Here is a 15,762-nt window from a genome sequence, read left to right on the forward strand (position 1 = left end):
ACTTACGGAGCTCCAGTACGCGAAGTAGTCGTAGTCGAAGTGTAAGGCAGTCGTAATTATGAGGTGGCGTCTTGGGTACATGTAGTTACTGAGTTGGGCATGCAGAGGGTGAGTGATTGGCTGATGCTGCCGTTTGTGAATGGGCTGTTGGGCCTGGATTGGGAGAGCCCGTCCACGTATTGATACCCATTGTGTTGGGCGTCTATTCTTGTTTCCACGGAGCCGAATATATCGTCGGTCTACTAACGAGAAGAAGGTTTAAATTTCAAACAAAAGAATCATCCCAAGGCCCAAAGCAAGAGAGTTTAGCTCGGTCTTCGTTCATCAATCAGGGGTGGGAGCGGGACAGGGGTTGAGACGCTTGTGTGGATTGGGCAACGATTTCGATGATGGGCGACGCGCCGGTGTGTTTGTTTGGTGGAGGCAAGGGGGTTACCTTGGTGGTACATGGATGGTACTATTACTACTATCGAGCGGTGTTTGTTTGTCTGGGGGACGGATGGGAGATGGGAATTGGCACGGACCGGAAGCTGAAAGGGAGTTTTGAATCAGGCGGTGGCAAGGGTAAAATGATAGTCTAGGCTGTACGAGTAAACAGAGCCTTTAGCTTTGATATGGATTGATTGTTGTCTGGAATGCTGCCACCTAGCAGTGGCTGAAGCATTTCGTATCGTATTTGATCGGTTTATAGCAGCAGACAGCACAGACGCTGTGGCATTGACGTTTTCTCTGTTCCAGGTGCGCAAGCACAGTACCACAAACAGACTGAAGTTGTCAAAGACATCATCAAGGAGGCCTCCGAGTCAAGCTGCCTGGCAAGCTGTCAAAGAGTCGGTCTCTGTTGTAGGTACTAGGTATGATTCATTGGCTGTGTTTCTCAATGTTGCGCTGGCTTTTGAGTGCTTTTGTGAGCGCCGACTAGTACCAGTTAGTGGTGTAAAGTCAACTAGAGCATGACCTGCAGGGCTCTAAACGACAAAGACACAGTATCCTCGTGATGAAATCAACCTTAAGCAGTGCAACATGTTAATGCAATCTCGAGTGTCGAATGATAGCGTCATGCTGCCCCCCCTTCTCCCTTTACCGTACACTGCGAGGTACTTGCAAGGTACCTGCTCGGCACTTGGCAGTACAGGCAGCCCTCTGTAACCCCCCTAAAGTCAAAGCACCAACAAACGTGCTGGTAGTGGTTTTAAGCTTGTAGCACAAACAACCTTGAATTTTAGGGGATCAGCCAGCCTACCTACCGTCATTGAACCCGACTTTTCTCTTTCGTTTGGTCTGGTTCTTTGTCCTTTGTTAGGGTTGTCTTTTCCCTTTTCCCTCCTCCTCTTTCTCTTCATCTTCCCTCTCTCTCTCCCTCTCTCGATTGCAGTAGAAAAAGATTCGTCGCCGCTGACTGCTTCTCGCCATTCACTCTAACGGAAAACAGCAGCACTTCATTCACTATACAAACTCTCCTCTGCATAGCCCTTCCTTTTTTTGCGCCAGGCATCACGCACAGCCTCCTTTCGCCTCTCGAATTCCGACAGAAGCAAACCCCGCCGCCCTACGCCGGCTTTGTCTTGTCTTGGCTGCCTGATCAGAGCCCGTGGAATCGAGCAGCTTCGGTCTGCCTCACGGATCGCCAGAAGCCAAGAAGCCAAGACCGCTCGGGTCATCTATCCGAACGAACGGCTGTTGTGCGACGTTGAAAGAACGAAGCTTCCAAGAAGCTTGGCTTGCAGCTTGGCTTGCATATCATAGCATATCGATATCATCCAACAACCTCATCTCCAAACAATCCAGTGCTTCTTTTCGCGGCACTCGATCCCATCAGCCACATACCTGTCTGCGCAGGTATTTCCCGAGCAGGGGCAAATTTCCCTTTTTATTGCGATACTCTCACACGAATCCATTCCGCCCAAGTACGCGTTTAGGCCTTGCCGGGGTCCCAGGACATTATTTACCCTTCGGTACTAGCAGTCCCCGCTGCAGAAACCATCACCAGCCACAGCCCCAGGAGAAGTGGAATTACAACAGCTAGATCCCAAGTTCCAAATCAAATACGCGTCCCAAGGCAAACAAAAGGAGCGGCGTGAGGCGGTACACATTCGAGGCCGCCAATTATCCAGAGTACAAAGTCACTCGTCCATCCGGCCGCACGAAGACACCCAAACGGCATCCATTCAACTCCGACTCCGAACGCGCGCGCCAACGAAACCCAATCCCAATCCCTTGAGGTGTACGAGTACCTGACCAGGCACTAATCGCTCAGTGGAGTTTGTCTTGTGGACCGGGCAGTGCTGGGTCGACAAACCCAATCATGGACAATTGTGAGTCTTGTGCAGTGTTTCTATGCGCCCGTCATTTCCTGTTAATTGCCCTCTTTTCCCCCGTCCAAGAGATCCCATCCTAATCCCCGGAGGCGCCGAGCACCCGTCCATCCCTAGCCAAACCCAAACCCATACCCAAACCCATACCTATACCTATACCTATTCCTTCCTCTACCCTCTACCTACACACAATTGGAGACCTTCAATGGCCCTGCAGTTGGCGTGGTTTGTTGGCATTTCTCTCACTCCAGCACAGCATCAATAGACACTTGTTTCTCTTTGGCCTAGCCTTGTCCTGTCCTTCATTTACTGTATTACCCGTCGCTCCTTGTGCTGTTATTTATCATCTTTGGCCCGCCATCTCATGCTTCTTGCCCCATGCCATTGAAGCTGCACGCTTCCACTTCCTCCCCACACATCGCGAATGCCGTCACACGAGGCAACTGATGACGAAAATGGGAGTCGCAAACTAACCCAACTGCTCTCAGTCAATCATTATCGCATCAAGCGCAGAGCGCACAACATCAGCCGCCAGAGCAGCGAGACATGGAACGTTTTCCGACACCTCTCTTGGAAGCCCCAGCGCGCCGAGACCTGGAATGGCGGTCGTCTCGAAGCTCAGGCCGGGGGCAATGATGAAGGTGAAGATCTAACACATGCAAACACCTCGCCATACCCGAACAGCGGCAACGTCAGAGACATCTCGACCTCTGGAACAGGCCAAGGCACCGAGGACGCCGCCGGCAAGCATCAAAGCGAGGACAGCCACGACATTCCGCTCATTGAGCGGAATACACAGCTGCGAAATCGCAAGGGCGACCAGGAAGACACGGTCAACCAGACACCCGTCGACGAGGCTGACAACAGCAAAACCACAAAGCATCAAAAGGAGGGTGGCTTCATCCGTCATGTCCAACCCAAGGAGCCCTTTACAGTAGCCAACCAGATCCAGCGAACGCTGCTCAGCTCGTGGATCAACCTGCTAATCGTTGCCGCCCCGGTCGGCATCGCCATCAACTATATCCCTGCCGTCGACCGCAAAGCCGTCTTCGTCGTCAACTTCCTCGCCATCGTCCCGCTCGCCGCTATGCTAGGTTTCGCGACCGAAGAAATCGCCCTCCGAACCAACGAGACTTTTGGAGGTCTGCTCAACGCCACCTTTGGTAATGCCGTCGAGCTCATCGTCGCCATTCTTGCCCTCGTCGACGGCAAAGTCGCCATCGTCCAGACCTCGCTCATTGGCTCCATCCTCTCCAACTTGCTGCTTGTCATGGGATTCTGCTTCTTCTTTGGCGGCCTGGGTCGCCCGGAGCAGAACTTCAACAAGACGGTGGCTCAGACGGCCGCCTCCATGCTGGCCCTGGCCGCAGCCTCCGTCATTGTCCCTACCGTCTTCGACGCCGCCGCCAACACGCCCACCGACAAGGTCGCAAAGCTCTCTCGCGGCACTGCCGTCGTCCTGCTCGTCGTCTATGGCGCCTATCTCTTCTTCCAGCTCAAGACTCACCAGGAGGTATTTGCGACACCCAGCGAAAAGGTGGCACGCAAGCCATTCCGCAGCACCTCCAAGGCGAGTATCAAGCAGGGCTTGGCTGCCAGTGCTCAGCTTGGCAGTATCATGATTGACACCGACAACGGGCGGCAAATGGCCAACATTTCCGAGAACAAGCTGGAGGGGGAGGAGGAAGAGGAGGAAGAGGAACCGCAGCTGCACTTTTGGGTGGCTCTTTTCACTCTTGCCGCCTCTACCGCCATTATTGCCCTTTGCGCCGAGTTTATGGTTGATTCTATCGACTCCATCACCCAGAACGGCGCTCTATCCGAGGAGTTTGTTGGTCTTATTCTGCTTCCCATTGTCGGCAATGCCGCCGAGCACGTCACTGCTGTCACCGTCGCCGTAAAGGACAAGATGGACTTGGCAATTGGTGTTGCTGTCGGCTCCAGTATGCAAGTCGCCCTGCTCCTCATCCCTCTGCTGGTTGTTATTGGCTGGATCATGGGCAACGACGAGATGAACCTGAGTTTCGACACCTTCCAGGTTGCCGTCATGTTTGTCGCTGTACTACTGGTCAACTACCTCATTGGCGATGGCAAGAGCCATTGGCTGGAGGGCTGGCTATTGATTTGTTTGTATGCAATCATTGCAATCTGCGCATTCTGTAGGTCTCGTCCCATTCCAAGGCACGAGTTGAAGAGAAATTGGTCACTAATATGTTTCTTTTTAGTTTATCCTGACCAAGACACCGGAGCTTCGTCGTTTTAAGAAAAGATTGAAAAAATCTGTCGCCTTCGTTTTTGCTTTCTATCTCTATTTCGTTGATACCAATCGCATTTATTCGATTTTTTTTTTCATCTTTTGCATACAAATTATTTGCCTCGGTTTTTAATGCCTGTTGGAGATTTTATGAAGAAACACAACTTTTTTACGCACGAAAAAGAAAGAAAAGCGAAAAAAACAATAACATTTAACAAAATTTTCAAAAGACTCTTGCCTATCTAGAACGGACATGCGCGGTGATATAAAAATTCTGCTTTTCCCGCGGCGAATAAAAACGATTGTTGTTTCTTCTTTCTTCGATGTACTTATTTTTGGACGTACACACGAGAACTTTGCACATAAGACAAGACATGTATTGTGCTTTTTAAGCCTTTTTTTCTTTTACTATTATTATGGCTTTATTCGCGATGGAAATGAAAGCGGTTGGGGGCTTTGTTGTTTGAGTAGTCTGAAGTTTTTTATTATTCATGAATGGCATGGAAATTCTTTAAAGTTTGTTTGAGTAGAAGTAGACCAGGGTGGTAGTTTTTGATACCATGAGTAAGAATAACGACTAGAAAATTATTCTCTTTAATTCTTTGAAATGCATATGGCATGTTTTGTGGTTTATGTGGTACTTTGGATATATTCGTTTTGACTGACTTTGTCTTGTCTAGAATACATATTTCCGAACATCGAGGGGAGCTTGTAGACTCATTTTTGACTTGGTTTCTAGACACGACAAAAGTCTCGTCAAGAATAAGAAGTTTCTATAATTTGCTTTTTCATAGGTGTTATGAAGCGGTAAAAGCTGGTTCATCTAAGATTTATACTTTGGAGAGCATCAATACTTCTTTTTTGACAGGGTATGTAAGGCTGTCGTATGCCAACCTTGCTTCAGTTCATTGGAAGTCGACAATCTTGCAAGTAAATCTTCCGGCCTGGTCTGAGCCGTTCATCCCAAACGATTTCCCTTCCCGGTTGCTTTCTGTAAGTGAGAACCTTGTGCACGCCGTGGTTGGCCCAATATACGATCAAGTCGGCGTTTGTTTCCAGGGCCTTCACTGCGTCGGTGCTCAGACGGTCCACAGGTTTGGTATCGAATATCTCCGTTGCGACACGCGCCAGACGACAAAATTCATTAGCTGATAATGCTTGACCTGCGGGCTCTGGCACACAGCTGCCTATGCTAGGGCCCTTATCCAACAGTAACTCAACCTGGGCAATGGCAGCCATCAGATTTGAAGCTTGTATTTGCATTTCCTTGAGTCGATTTAGAACAATAAGAGTCCTTCTGCAACCCATAAGCAGCACTTTCCCACGTTCAATCTCTTCCACAAACGTCGGGCGGTCGAGGTAAGCCGGTACGGGTTCAACATCAGTCACAGCAACGGCAATAACCCAGCCGGCCCGGGTCACATTGCTGGAGTCGTTGAAGCATGGATGGTTCATCTCCTGGTTCGCACCAGGAAAATTGAGCTTGACGGTGCGTCTATACCAGGGCGGGTAACTGCGAACAAGGCCATCGCAGTCTTCAAAAGTGAGATACCGCCTGTGTGTGCCCTTGACATGTGCTATAAGATTGCCCTCTTCCTCCTCTAATTTCACAATCGAGCCGTCGAATACCTTTCCCGGAAGTCTCTTAATGACAATCTCTTCGGTAGCATCAGGAATGACCATGAAGATGAAAGCAAGGAGCACTTCGACGTCAACGCAAAGGTAACGCTTAGGAGCATCGAGACTCCTAGGGAATGATGTCTCATTGAAGGTTATGGAGCCGCGTGTGTAGGTCGTGGAGCTGAAAACTTCGCCGACCGTTGCTTCCCAGCATTTTGGCAAGGGATGGTGCTGGAGGACAGGCAACATGTTTGCTCCATGTTCAAGGGCTTTTTTGCAGTTGCCGCATTTGTGGCTGTGAACCAGCCGGCCACTTCGAATATCTCTCCAAGTCAAGGACTTGCATTTTCGCGGGCAGAGACTCGACACAAGGTCGCGGAACCATTTCACTTTCCAGCTGCCACAGATGACCCAGATGAAGCCAATTGTGCCAAAAAAGCAGGCAAATGAGACTCCTATTATTGACCAGAGACTTGACATTGTTCTTTAGGAGAGACGGGTGATTTATGCCTTTGGCCTTGTGGTCATACATTCAAGAGGAGAGAAAAGCAGGCTTGTATTGACAGATCAAACAACGTCAAGTGACCTGCTGATAAATGTTTGCTGAATCTGGAGCATTAATAGGACAAGATTGGAAGAAAACAAGAAAAGATCAGAATTGAGGAGGGGCCGTCCAAAAGTCAAAAGATATGCCAACCTTGGAAGAGTTTAATTCGCCGGCATGAGGAATGAAGCTGTTCAGCTCGCAACGGCCTTGTGACGTCAGGACTGGTTCAGCTGTAAAACATGTGCAGCTATCTGGTGTTTTGAATAATGGATAAGTGAGCTTTGCTTGATTATGAGATGATATTCTTGGAGTTTTGGGCAGGTAGTTTGGCGTTGTATTTTGGAGAGAGTTTCATGGCTATCCTTCATGATGATGGATCCAAGCGATATAACTTGTGAACAAAACCCGCAACATACGAGGATGGTAGCAAGACAGGACACTAGACAGCAAAGAGCCGAATTTAGATGCAGCTGGACTAGAGGCTATCATAAGGCAAACAAATATCTCGGATATGTACATGGAATGTAGGCGGATAGTTGCTCATTGGAGGAGTTTCCATCGATATGAAGTTCAGCTGAAATCAAGCCACAGCCACTGTCAACCAGTAAGTAGAACAACCATCTACTGAGATGCGGGGTTGAATTCTATTTTCATAGAAGGCAATCTAGACTGAAGCACTTTATAGCGATGGTAATGGTTTATATCAGAAAGAACTTGGGTCTATCCCAGACCCAGAGACTGACACGGCTGCAACTTGCCTATTGACGGCGTTTCTACCTCCTTTCATGCCTCCACCATAATGGATAACATACTGCAGCATCTGGATTCTCCGGACGTCTTGCGACGGCTCATTGAAGCTGGTGCCGATATTACAGTAAAAGACGTCGACGGTGCGAACGCCTTACATCTGATTGCTGCCAAAAGAAACCCGGTTCTAGAATCCGCCCAAGTCCTCTTGGATGCCGGAACCCCTATCGATGAGTTGGATAGTCGGCTCAGAACACCTCTATTTCGCGCTGTATATGAAGGCGAATCGAGCGAAACCGTATCGTGGCTGCTGGATCACGGGGCGGCCATTGATGTGCCCTCCGTCCGATACACTCCTCTCCAGGCCGCATCGCATTATTGTCTGACAAATGTTATGTTTCTCTTGCTGGATGCAGGAGCAAACCCGAACATCTCAACTCCTGAAGCCACCATTACACCACTTGTTCAGGCTATAGACAGCCAATCCCGCCTGGTCGAAGCAGTAACTCTCCTCCTTGCCTATGGAGCAGATCCTGCCTTTGCAGGCTATGGTAGGGAGACTCCTCTAGCTAAAGCCGCATACCTTGCTTGCTCAGAGCGCAAACCAAGTCAGATTAATGTGGTGTTTCAATTGCTTGACGCTGCGGATCGAAGAGGCACGCCACTTGCACAAAACGTAGTGAACGATGCCTTCTCGCGTTGCTCGCATCATTATGTCCACGATATCTTTGCGCTCTTCCTAAACAGAGGCGCAAATGCGAACTCCCCATTAGGTGAAAATATAGAGTCCGAATATACCAGACCTCTTATTCTCGCTTGCGAAACGGAAGATATCCCCCCTGAACACATCGACTTCCTTATCCGCCAACGAGCCGATCCCACACTCACAGGCACGAATGGCCGTAGTCCTCTCCATGCTGCTGCTTGCAATGGTGTCGTATCAGCCATTGCGCCCCTCTTAGGCTCTGGAGCAGTTATTGACCAGCCTGACGACAGAGGTAGGACAGCTTTGCACGTGGCATGCGACATGTACAAAAATCTAGTCCCCGACGAATATGACCTGCAAACCCAAGCAGGACTCTTCATGGGCAATCCAGTCGATCTCGCAAGCATGAACGAACGCGAGAAGAATACTTATCGGATGTTTGTCGAAACAACTGCTGATCGACTGAGAAGGTGTTTGCATCAACTAGAATTTGTTCGGAGATTGCTAGAGGCGGGTGCATCACCAACAGCTCAGGACAACGACGGCGCGACGGCAATGCATTTTGCCAGCATAACAGACGATCTCCAGCTCGTGCTTCTCATCTTGCAAGCCCCCTTTGGCCGCTACGTTCTCGTCGACAACTCAGGAAAGACGCCATTGCATTGGGCGGCGGAACACGGGGCCGCAAACGTAGTGAGAGCCATGATTTCCAGGCCCAGCGCTGGTTTAACGAGGAGACCTGCTTTTCTTGAACGAATGGTTACCAAAACTTGCTCTCTTCTGGAGAAATCGCATGAGGTCAACGCTACAGCTACAACTACACCCCCATCTCAAGTGCTGTGCTATAGTCCCTTCATTCGCCGCATCCTCCCGTACGTCTCCGATAGGGATGGCCGGCGGGCCCTGCATGTCGCTGCTGCTGCCGGGAAAGGAGATGTCGTGGCAGCACTGCTGGAACGATCAGACCTACCGCTGACAAGGGTCGACAATGTTGGGATAAGCGCCATGAGGCTGGCGGAGGAGCGAAATCACCTGGGCTGCATCTCCAAGATCCGAGTCGCACTGCGAAAGCAGAAAGCCGCGAGAGAGTATAGTCTAAGAATGGAGCGACTGTCTGCCTGTGTTATCTATTTTACTTCTGCCGTGCTTATTCTTGGGGTTCTACTGGGGCTCATAACTGCAGCCAAAAGATGGTCAATGGAGTTGGATTGGATAGAATGCAACACAATCATGCAGGCGTTGGAGTTCATATGTAGACAAAACTAAAGGTTGATGCAAATCCCTATTCACAGATACCTGTAAATGTTCAGCGGCATAGAAGACTAGAACAACAACTTAATAGTACCCTAAACAGGCCATATAAGAAACGGGAATTAATCACAACTGTATAATATATACAGATATAGTTATACATTAACATTCATCACGTTACTCCCAACTCCTTATATATCAACTCACATATAATCCTCCCAAATAGTGAAATCCATCAAACTTATTAAACCATTGCAACTCACTTCTTAGACCCCAACCCTAGGCCATCAAACTGCACACTTCCCCTCCTCAAGAATATCATCGGACTCCCAATCCTCAGCGCCGCCGCCGCACCCGCCGGCCCGCCCCCATCCAACGACGCCAACACGCCCGGCGGCAACCCCAGCGACGGGATGCTCGTCTCGGGCACGGCCTCCAAGCCCTGCGGAATCGCCGCCGGGGCCGTTGCGGGCGTGCCCTCAATGTACTGGCCCTTTTCCAGCGTCTCCTTGTAAAAAGCCTCGAGTGCCGCGGCGTCGGAGCAGAATGCCTCGAGCTCGTCTTTGAGGGCCTCGGGCTCGTTGAGCTGTGCGCCGGCGTAGACGGAGGAATAGAGCTGCTGATGCTGGTTTTGGGCCTTGCCTATGGGGCTGTCGTTTGTGGCTTTGAGACTAGGCGAGTAGTGGTGGTATGGGTGTTGATAGTGGTGGTGATGCTGGTGGTGTCCTGGATGGTGATGGTGATGAGCATGGTGCCCCGAAGAGCCTGCCATGACTGATTCCGAGAGGTTAAAGTTGAAAGAGTCGTACGACGGTACTCGTGCGCCGATTCCCTCCGTTAGGCGACGAGGCTGATCCATCGGGGCCATGTTCCTAGCCGCGGTCTCCCTCTCTTTCGTAGCCCTTCTGCCGTACAGCCTGTTTGCCAATACGAGGAAATCGCCGTCGTCCGTCACTTGGGCGAGCAGGACTCCCGTGCGGTGAATGTACTGTGTGTACTTGTAGTCCGGGCGCCCCCAGGAGTAGATAATGTCTACGTTGCTGGGATAGTTTGACGCCGCCTCAGTATCGAGCACAAAGTCAAAGTGCCGCAGTATGGACTTTTGATAAAAGTGCTTTGTCGGGACCGTCTGCGGCCCTAGAGAGTTTGGATCGTAAAATGTCTCAGGCTTTTGGTCAGGTGGCTGGACCGCAAGCTTGATGGGATATGCCCTGCGAAAGGGATTGACATCGGTGATGCCGCTGGCCTCCCTAATGGGGACCTCAACGAGGCGAAGACCGTACTGGCTGGCCTCGCGCTCCCAAATATCGACAGCATCTTCCACGAGCTTCGCCGTTGCGTTCATCCAGTCGATCCTCACATGGTAGCAGTTATCTGGGTTGTGAAGACGGTCGTAGTGCAGGTCAATCCGTTCAGGGCGATATGACCTCTTCCTAGGATCTACATCGTATTTGATGACCTTGCTGAGGATAACCTTGGGCCGACTCTTGGCTACATTTATCGCCGACAGCGTGGGAGTGCTGGTCAGTGACGACGGCGAGTGATCTTCATGTACCGATCTTCTACCCGAGCCCATAGACGACTCCGTCATCGGCGTCAATGGCAGGGGGACCTCCTTCTTCTTGCTGCCGAACCAGCCCGACTGGTGTTTTGCAAACTCGGGGGCAAACTGATAAAAGTAATTGCCATCCCTGAAACGGTGTCGTCTCTCGACGTGCACAAAAAGCCCCTTAGACTTTTCTTTTTCCTTCTCTTTTTCACTTACATCCTTATCCTTGTCCTTCTCTTTGCCTCTGAACTCTTCCGGCACCATCAGCGCGTTGCCTAAATCTTCCGCGTCTTCACGCGTCTCGAGATCATCAAAGTTCTCTAATAACCAGGTCGTCATATCAGACCCCAGGAAAGAATGATAATGCAGCCGAAGATGCCAGCGGCGGTTCCGCAATGGAACACCTCCCTGTTCCACAGGCTGCTGCATGGCTTCGGCCAGGACAGAAAAATTCAAGTTGGATTTTTCAAACCGGTCTTTCCTCGATACGAGTTGATGCTTCTTACTCATGCCGCCCTCGAGGCCCTCAATCAGGGGTAGTGTTTCCAGCTCAGCTGCAATGACGACGGATGGATCTTCCGTCTTGTAGACAATATCCAGAGGGCTGCGATCTAGCTGCCCACGCCCTCTGGCAGTTTGGAATCGGCGTTCCGCCGGCGGTATGTAGCGGTTCTTCTGCCACAGCTGCGCCAAGCGCTTGATTCCCTCGATTCTGATTTCTTCAGGGTATAGGCCGTTTTGCGTTCTAGGCACTGAAGGATTGTGGGCGACCAGCGGGATGAGGACGAACCGGGCTCTCCAGAAGCGCAAGCTCTCCATCATCTCATCGTGATGACCCGCAGCGTACGAATCAATCATGTTCCAGTTGCGATCGGGCCTTGGAAGTGACAGCAGCTCTATATGTCGAGCTTCATAGTCTGCATCAAGGAGCGTTCGGATGGCCGGCCTGTACATGGGAGAGAATCCTTGCGGCAGGCCCGACATATCTGCTGTGGGTTTTCTCACGTAGATGTTGACCTCTACTTCAGTCCCATTTACGCACGAGAGCTGATGGATGGTGTTGCCAACGGACATGAATATACTTGTGCCATCTTCAAGAACTTGGTCACGAGAAAAGATGTCTCCAAGCTTGATGACCTTTTGGCCAAATGCTCTCGCCACGGCTGGCCCAACTACTACCTGAAACCCTTGCGAAAATCGCAGACTAATCAGCTCGCTAATAAACTCTTGTCGAGTTTTCGGCTCTTCGGACGAGTCGTCATCTACATTTTGATCCACATTGTAAGGGTGCCTCTGATACTCGGTATCAAACTGTGCTCTAGTAGGAAAGTATTCAGTCGTCAACGGAACTGCAGCGGGGCAGCATAGAGCTTTCCATTTCTGTATCTTCATCTCGGATATGCGAGGGAAGATGTGCTGCCAGCGCGTGTATAGATTGGCCGCGTCTATCTGATTCTTCTCCGGATCAGATGGATTCAATATTACCAGCCAGGGACTGATTGCTGACGCCGGCGAAATTGTCTGGGGAGGCTCTGGTGTCACGCCAACACCGGCCCGAAGTTTGCTCACGACAACTTTATGATCTTCCGCCCGGAACATGTTTTGATATAATTCGCTGTCGTCCTCGAGACTGCCGCCGTGAGTACGCATTGTTGAATTATGAGCAGGCGTTCCCGCTTTTAGATTGTACAAGTGCATATCGTGACGATTTGACCCATTTTTCTTCAAGATGGGAATGCTTGGCGTCGAAGATATTCTCTCAATAGTAGGATCAACCGTTTCTGGTTTGAGCCTGTTTATTGAAAATGGCGATTGGCTCCTGATTGTCTGAGGCGTAGAAGGTCTCAGGTCCGGACGTGATCGAGGAGTTGATGGCGCGACGTTCGACTTGGTAACGGCCGCATTGACAGTTTCGGCCTTCACCTCGGCTGCTGCAATCTTTGGAGCTGCTATGCCGAATCCTCGGTGACCAAGACTAATTTGCTTCATGAATTTGGGCTGCTTTGAAGATGAAGACGAAGATGAAGAGACCTTGTTAACGGCCGGTGGTTGTAGCGGCTGTGTAGGAAGAGGAGAAGACGATTCTTTCAGAGGTAGCGGGTCCGGCACTCTCCGCTTTGAGAACATGTTCGGTTTCTCTATCTCTGCCTGGTTCATCGAAAGCTTTCTAGCCGATGGAGCGTTGTTGAACAATTTCTTTTCCGGAAGAGATGAGCCCAGAACATTCAAGTCCTCCATATGGTGCCTCCGAGTTTCGTCTGATCTGAGGCCTGCTTCTGAGGCATGATGGTGGTGGTGTCGTTTGTGGTGAGTCAAAATGGCTCTAGAATCATCAAACTCTTGTAGCTGTTTCCAAGATGGCCTTTCGGCGGGCCGCCCATGCCTCTCGGGCGAGAATCTCTGAAATCCCTGGATGGTATCGTACAGGTGATCCGGAAGACGAGTCGGGGGGTTGTACCAGATACCACCAATCGCCTCTTGGCGTCTCTTCAAGAAGCTACTCTTCTCAAAAATATCGCTTGGATACTGAGAGTCAGAGTGCAGAGGGGTGATTTCGATCTCATTCGTATCAAGTGCACTCCGCATCTGAAGGTCGTACATCCGGCATCTTATTTTGAAATCATCGTCGTCATCTTGCCCCAACTTGTTTGATACAGACAAGGCCACGCCCGCGTATGAAAGTGCTTCGTTTGAGGTGCCCGTCCAGAACGAAACGTGCAGCCATTGGGGCAGTACATAACACCATTCATCACGCCTACCTTGAGAATCCAAGTGTTCAACACGTCGCATCATGTCTCTGCTTTTTGTGGGGGAGAAAGAGCCAGAGTTGGACTGAAAGCTTCCGATGATGGGAGTTGGTTGGCCTGGTGTGCTATCACGACTGTGAAAGGACCTCGACAACGAATGGTGACGGTCTTGCGAGGATTCTCCCGCTAGTGAAAATCGCGGATTGCGATATCTGAAGAGAGGAACAGAGTGTAGGGGCATTTGAGCCATGCAGATCAAATCAATTCCGATGCCATTTCCTACTAGGGCTTCTGTAGTTCTTCGCAGTGTCTCATAATCCACTTCAAAGATGCCAGCGCCGGCGCTAATGACGGCGATGGAGATGCCAGTCCTGGTCAAGTCCCGATCGATATAATCGTGGGAGAACTGTGCGCAGGCGAGATTGATGGCTTCCAAAATATTGCCGTGAATGGCAAAGGAAGACTCGGCTCTGATCCGATTGGCTGCTTCGCTACTGGATGTGCCTCCTTTGAGGCCATCCAACGGATATGCTGTTAGGTGATGCAGAGTGATGTCTCTTCGAAAGTAGTTTAGTTCCTTCTTCAGTTGGTACAGGATTTTGGTCCATTCTCCGCTAGCCATTTCACTCACTACCACTCGATAGAAGTCTTTGTATGGCCGCCGGTTCCCATAGGGCTGGATCCCCGTGTAGTAATCCGATTGGAGCGCGCTCACGTCCAGCTCATTCGTCAAGCCTGTATCATATTCGACACGAGCAAAGAGCACAATGCTAACTAAGTGTTTTACCTTTAGCATAGCCCACCTCTTAAAGAGGGCTGGTAGAAAACCGTTGACAACTTTGCTGAACATGATTTCGCCAGAGCTGTCCGAGTCAAAGTCCCACATCTCTTTGGACATTTGGATAAAGAGCACATATCTAGCGGACTCGCTGCGAAATATTGGCCTTGTCTCGCGGCCAAAGAAGGCCGATTGGACGCTGTTCCCATTAACAAAGACCGTCGTGATTTGTGCCTTTATCGTTCCCATGAACAGGAGAGACTGTCCTTTATACACGGTCCGCTGCGTCAGCTCCCCAACAGCTACCCTCCACATATCTGCTCGTGAAAGATACTGATCCTTGAATATCATCTCAACGTGCGTGGCTTCGGTAACCGGGTGGTCCTTGTCAACCTGATGATAAAAAAAAGTTACGTCAGCCATATTGCTTTACTTCATATAGTGAGTAGAAACGAACCGGTGCCAGTAGGACAATGGATCCCTTCTTCATCCCAAAGATGTCCGCAATGTGCTTAACAACTTGTACTTCAATATCGGGATTCCGGGCTTTGGTCTCCTTGGGCATATCCTTTGCGACAAAGATGTATTGGTCGCCGAGGGAGTTTGGGTCGCAGGGGCCAATATGTTGGTATCGCAGGCTGCCATTGTCCTCATGTGGTTGTTTCTTGAGGCTTCCGAATCCCGCCGCAGATTTCGCAGACTCGGACTTTAGGACGGCGATGGACATCAAGGTGCCTGGCTTGATATCACCGCCAATCTGGTCCAGGTTCAGCAACACCTCGTCTCGCGAATATCCGTCATTGACCGTGACAGCGCAATAGCGCTCGGTCTTGCGCGGCTTCTCATCCTTGATATCCTTGACAGTCGAATGCGTGGAAATACTCCTTGGCGAAGCGGGAGATATCTCGGATGCGCGGTCCGAGATGGTTGAGCTCGACTGTCGAAGATGATGGGACCAATGCGGTCCCCTCCGCGGAGCCGATGGCACTGCGCCGACATTTCGGGACATGGAATCGGCTCGGGGGGTTTTCACGGTGTGAAAATCATAGGGCGAATGGTTTATGGGATCATAGCCCGCGAGCAGCGGCGGAGATGTTTGCCAGTTCAGCCGTTGATGCGTGTCGCGCGACAATTTGGGGGGATGAAGACGGTTCAGCAAGCTGAGCAGTGGCGGCAGAAATGGAGCTTGACAGCAGCACAGGACGTCTCACCGCCTGCTGGATTCATCCGCACTGTCTCAGTGGGGTC

At 50.6% G+C, this 15,762-nt stretch overlaps 4 protein-coding genes across 4 annotated transcripts; 2 read left to right on the forward strand and 2 right to left on the reverse strand.

Annotated features, from left to right (window-relative positions):
- Positions 1 to 2,305: 2,305 nt before the first annotated feature.
- On the forward strand, positions 2,306 to 4,860 carry TRIVIDRAFT_209057 (Ca2+ transporter; the record flags this gene model as incomplete). The annotated part of the gene is made up of 3 exons (XM_014100958.1): positions 2,306 to 2,315; positions 2,804 to 4,474; positions 4,541 to 4,860. 3 exons carry the CDS (start codon positions 2,306 to 2,308, stop codon positions 4,576 to 4,578), a joined length of 1,719 nt encoding a protein of 572 aa, XP_013956433.1.
- Positions 4,861 to 5,469: 609 nt separating this feature from the next.
- Positions 5,470 to 6,669, reverse strand: TRIVIDRAFT_221491 (uncharacterized protein; the record flags this gene model as incomplete). Its single annotated transcript, XM_014100959.1, has 1 exon — positions 5,470 to 6,669. One exon carries the CDS (start codon positions 6,667 to 6,669, stop codon positions 5,470 to 5,472), a length of 1,200 nt encoding a protein of 399 aa, XP_013956434.1.
- Positions 6,670 to 7,535: 866 nt separating this feature from the next.
- TRIVIDRAFT_200544 (ankyrin repeat protein) lies at positions 7,536 to 9,455 on the forward strand (the record flags this gene model as incomplete). The annotated part of the gene is made up of 1 exon (XM_014100960.1): positions 7,536 to 9,455. One exon carries the CDS (start codon positions 7,536 to 7,538, stop codon positions 9,453 to 9,455), a length of 1,920 nt encoding a protein of 639 aa, XP_013956435.1.
- A 268-nt stretch (positions 9,456 to 9,723) lies between these two features.
- On the reverse strand, positions 9,724 to 15,523 carry TRIVIDRAFT_122289 (uncharacterized protein; the record flags this gene model as incomplete). Its single annotated transcript, XM_014100961.1, has 4 exons — positions 9,724 to 10,166; positions 10,287 to 13,020; positions 13,099 to 14,907; positions 14,972 to 15,523. Coding segments are annotated over 4 exons (5,538 nt in total), but the record flags the coding sequence as incomplete, so codon positions are not given.
- Between the last annotated feature and the right edge of the window lie 239 nt (positions 15,524 to 15,762).

This window comes from Trichoderma virens (genome assembly GCF_000170995.1).
Source record: "Trichoderma virens Gv29-8 chromosome Unknown TRIVIscaffold_6, whole genome shotgun sequence".
In the NCBI taxonomy this organism is placed as follows: domain Eukaryota; kingdom Fungi; phylum Ascomycota; class Sordariomycetes; order Hypocreales; family Hypocreaceae; genus Trichoderma; species Trichoderma virens.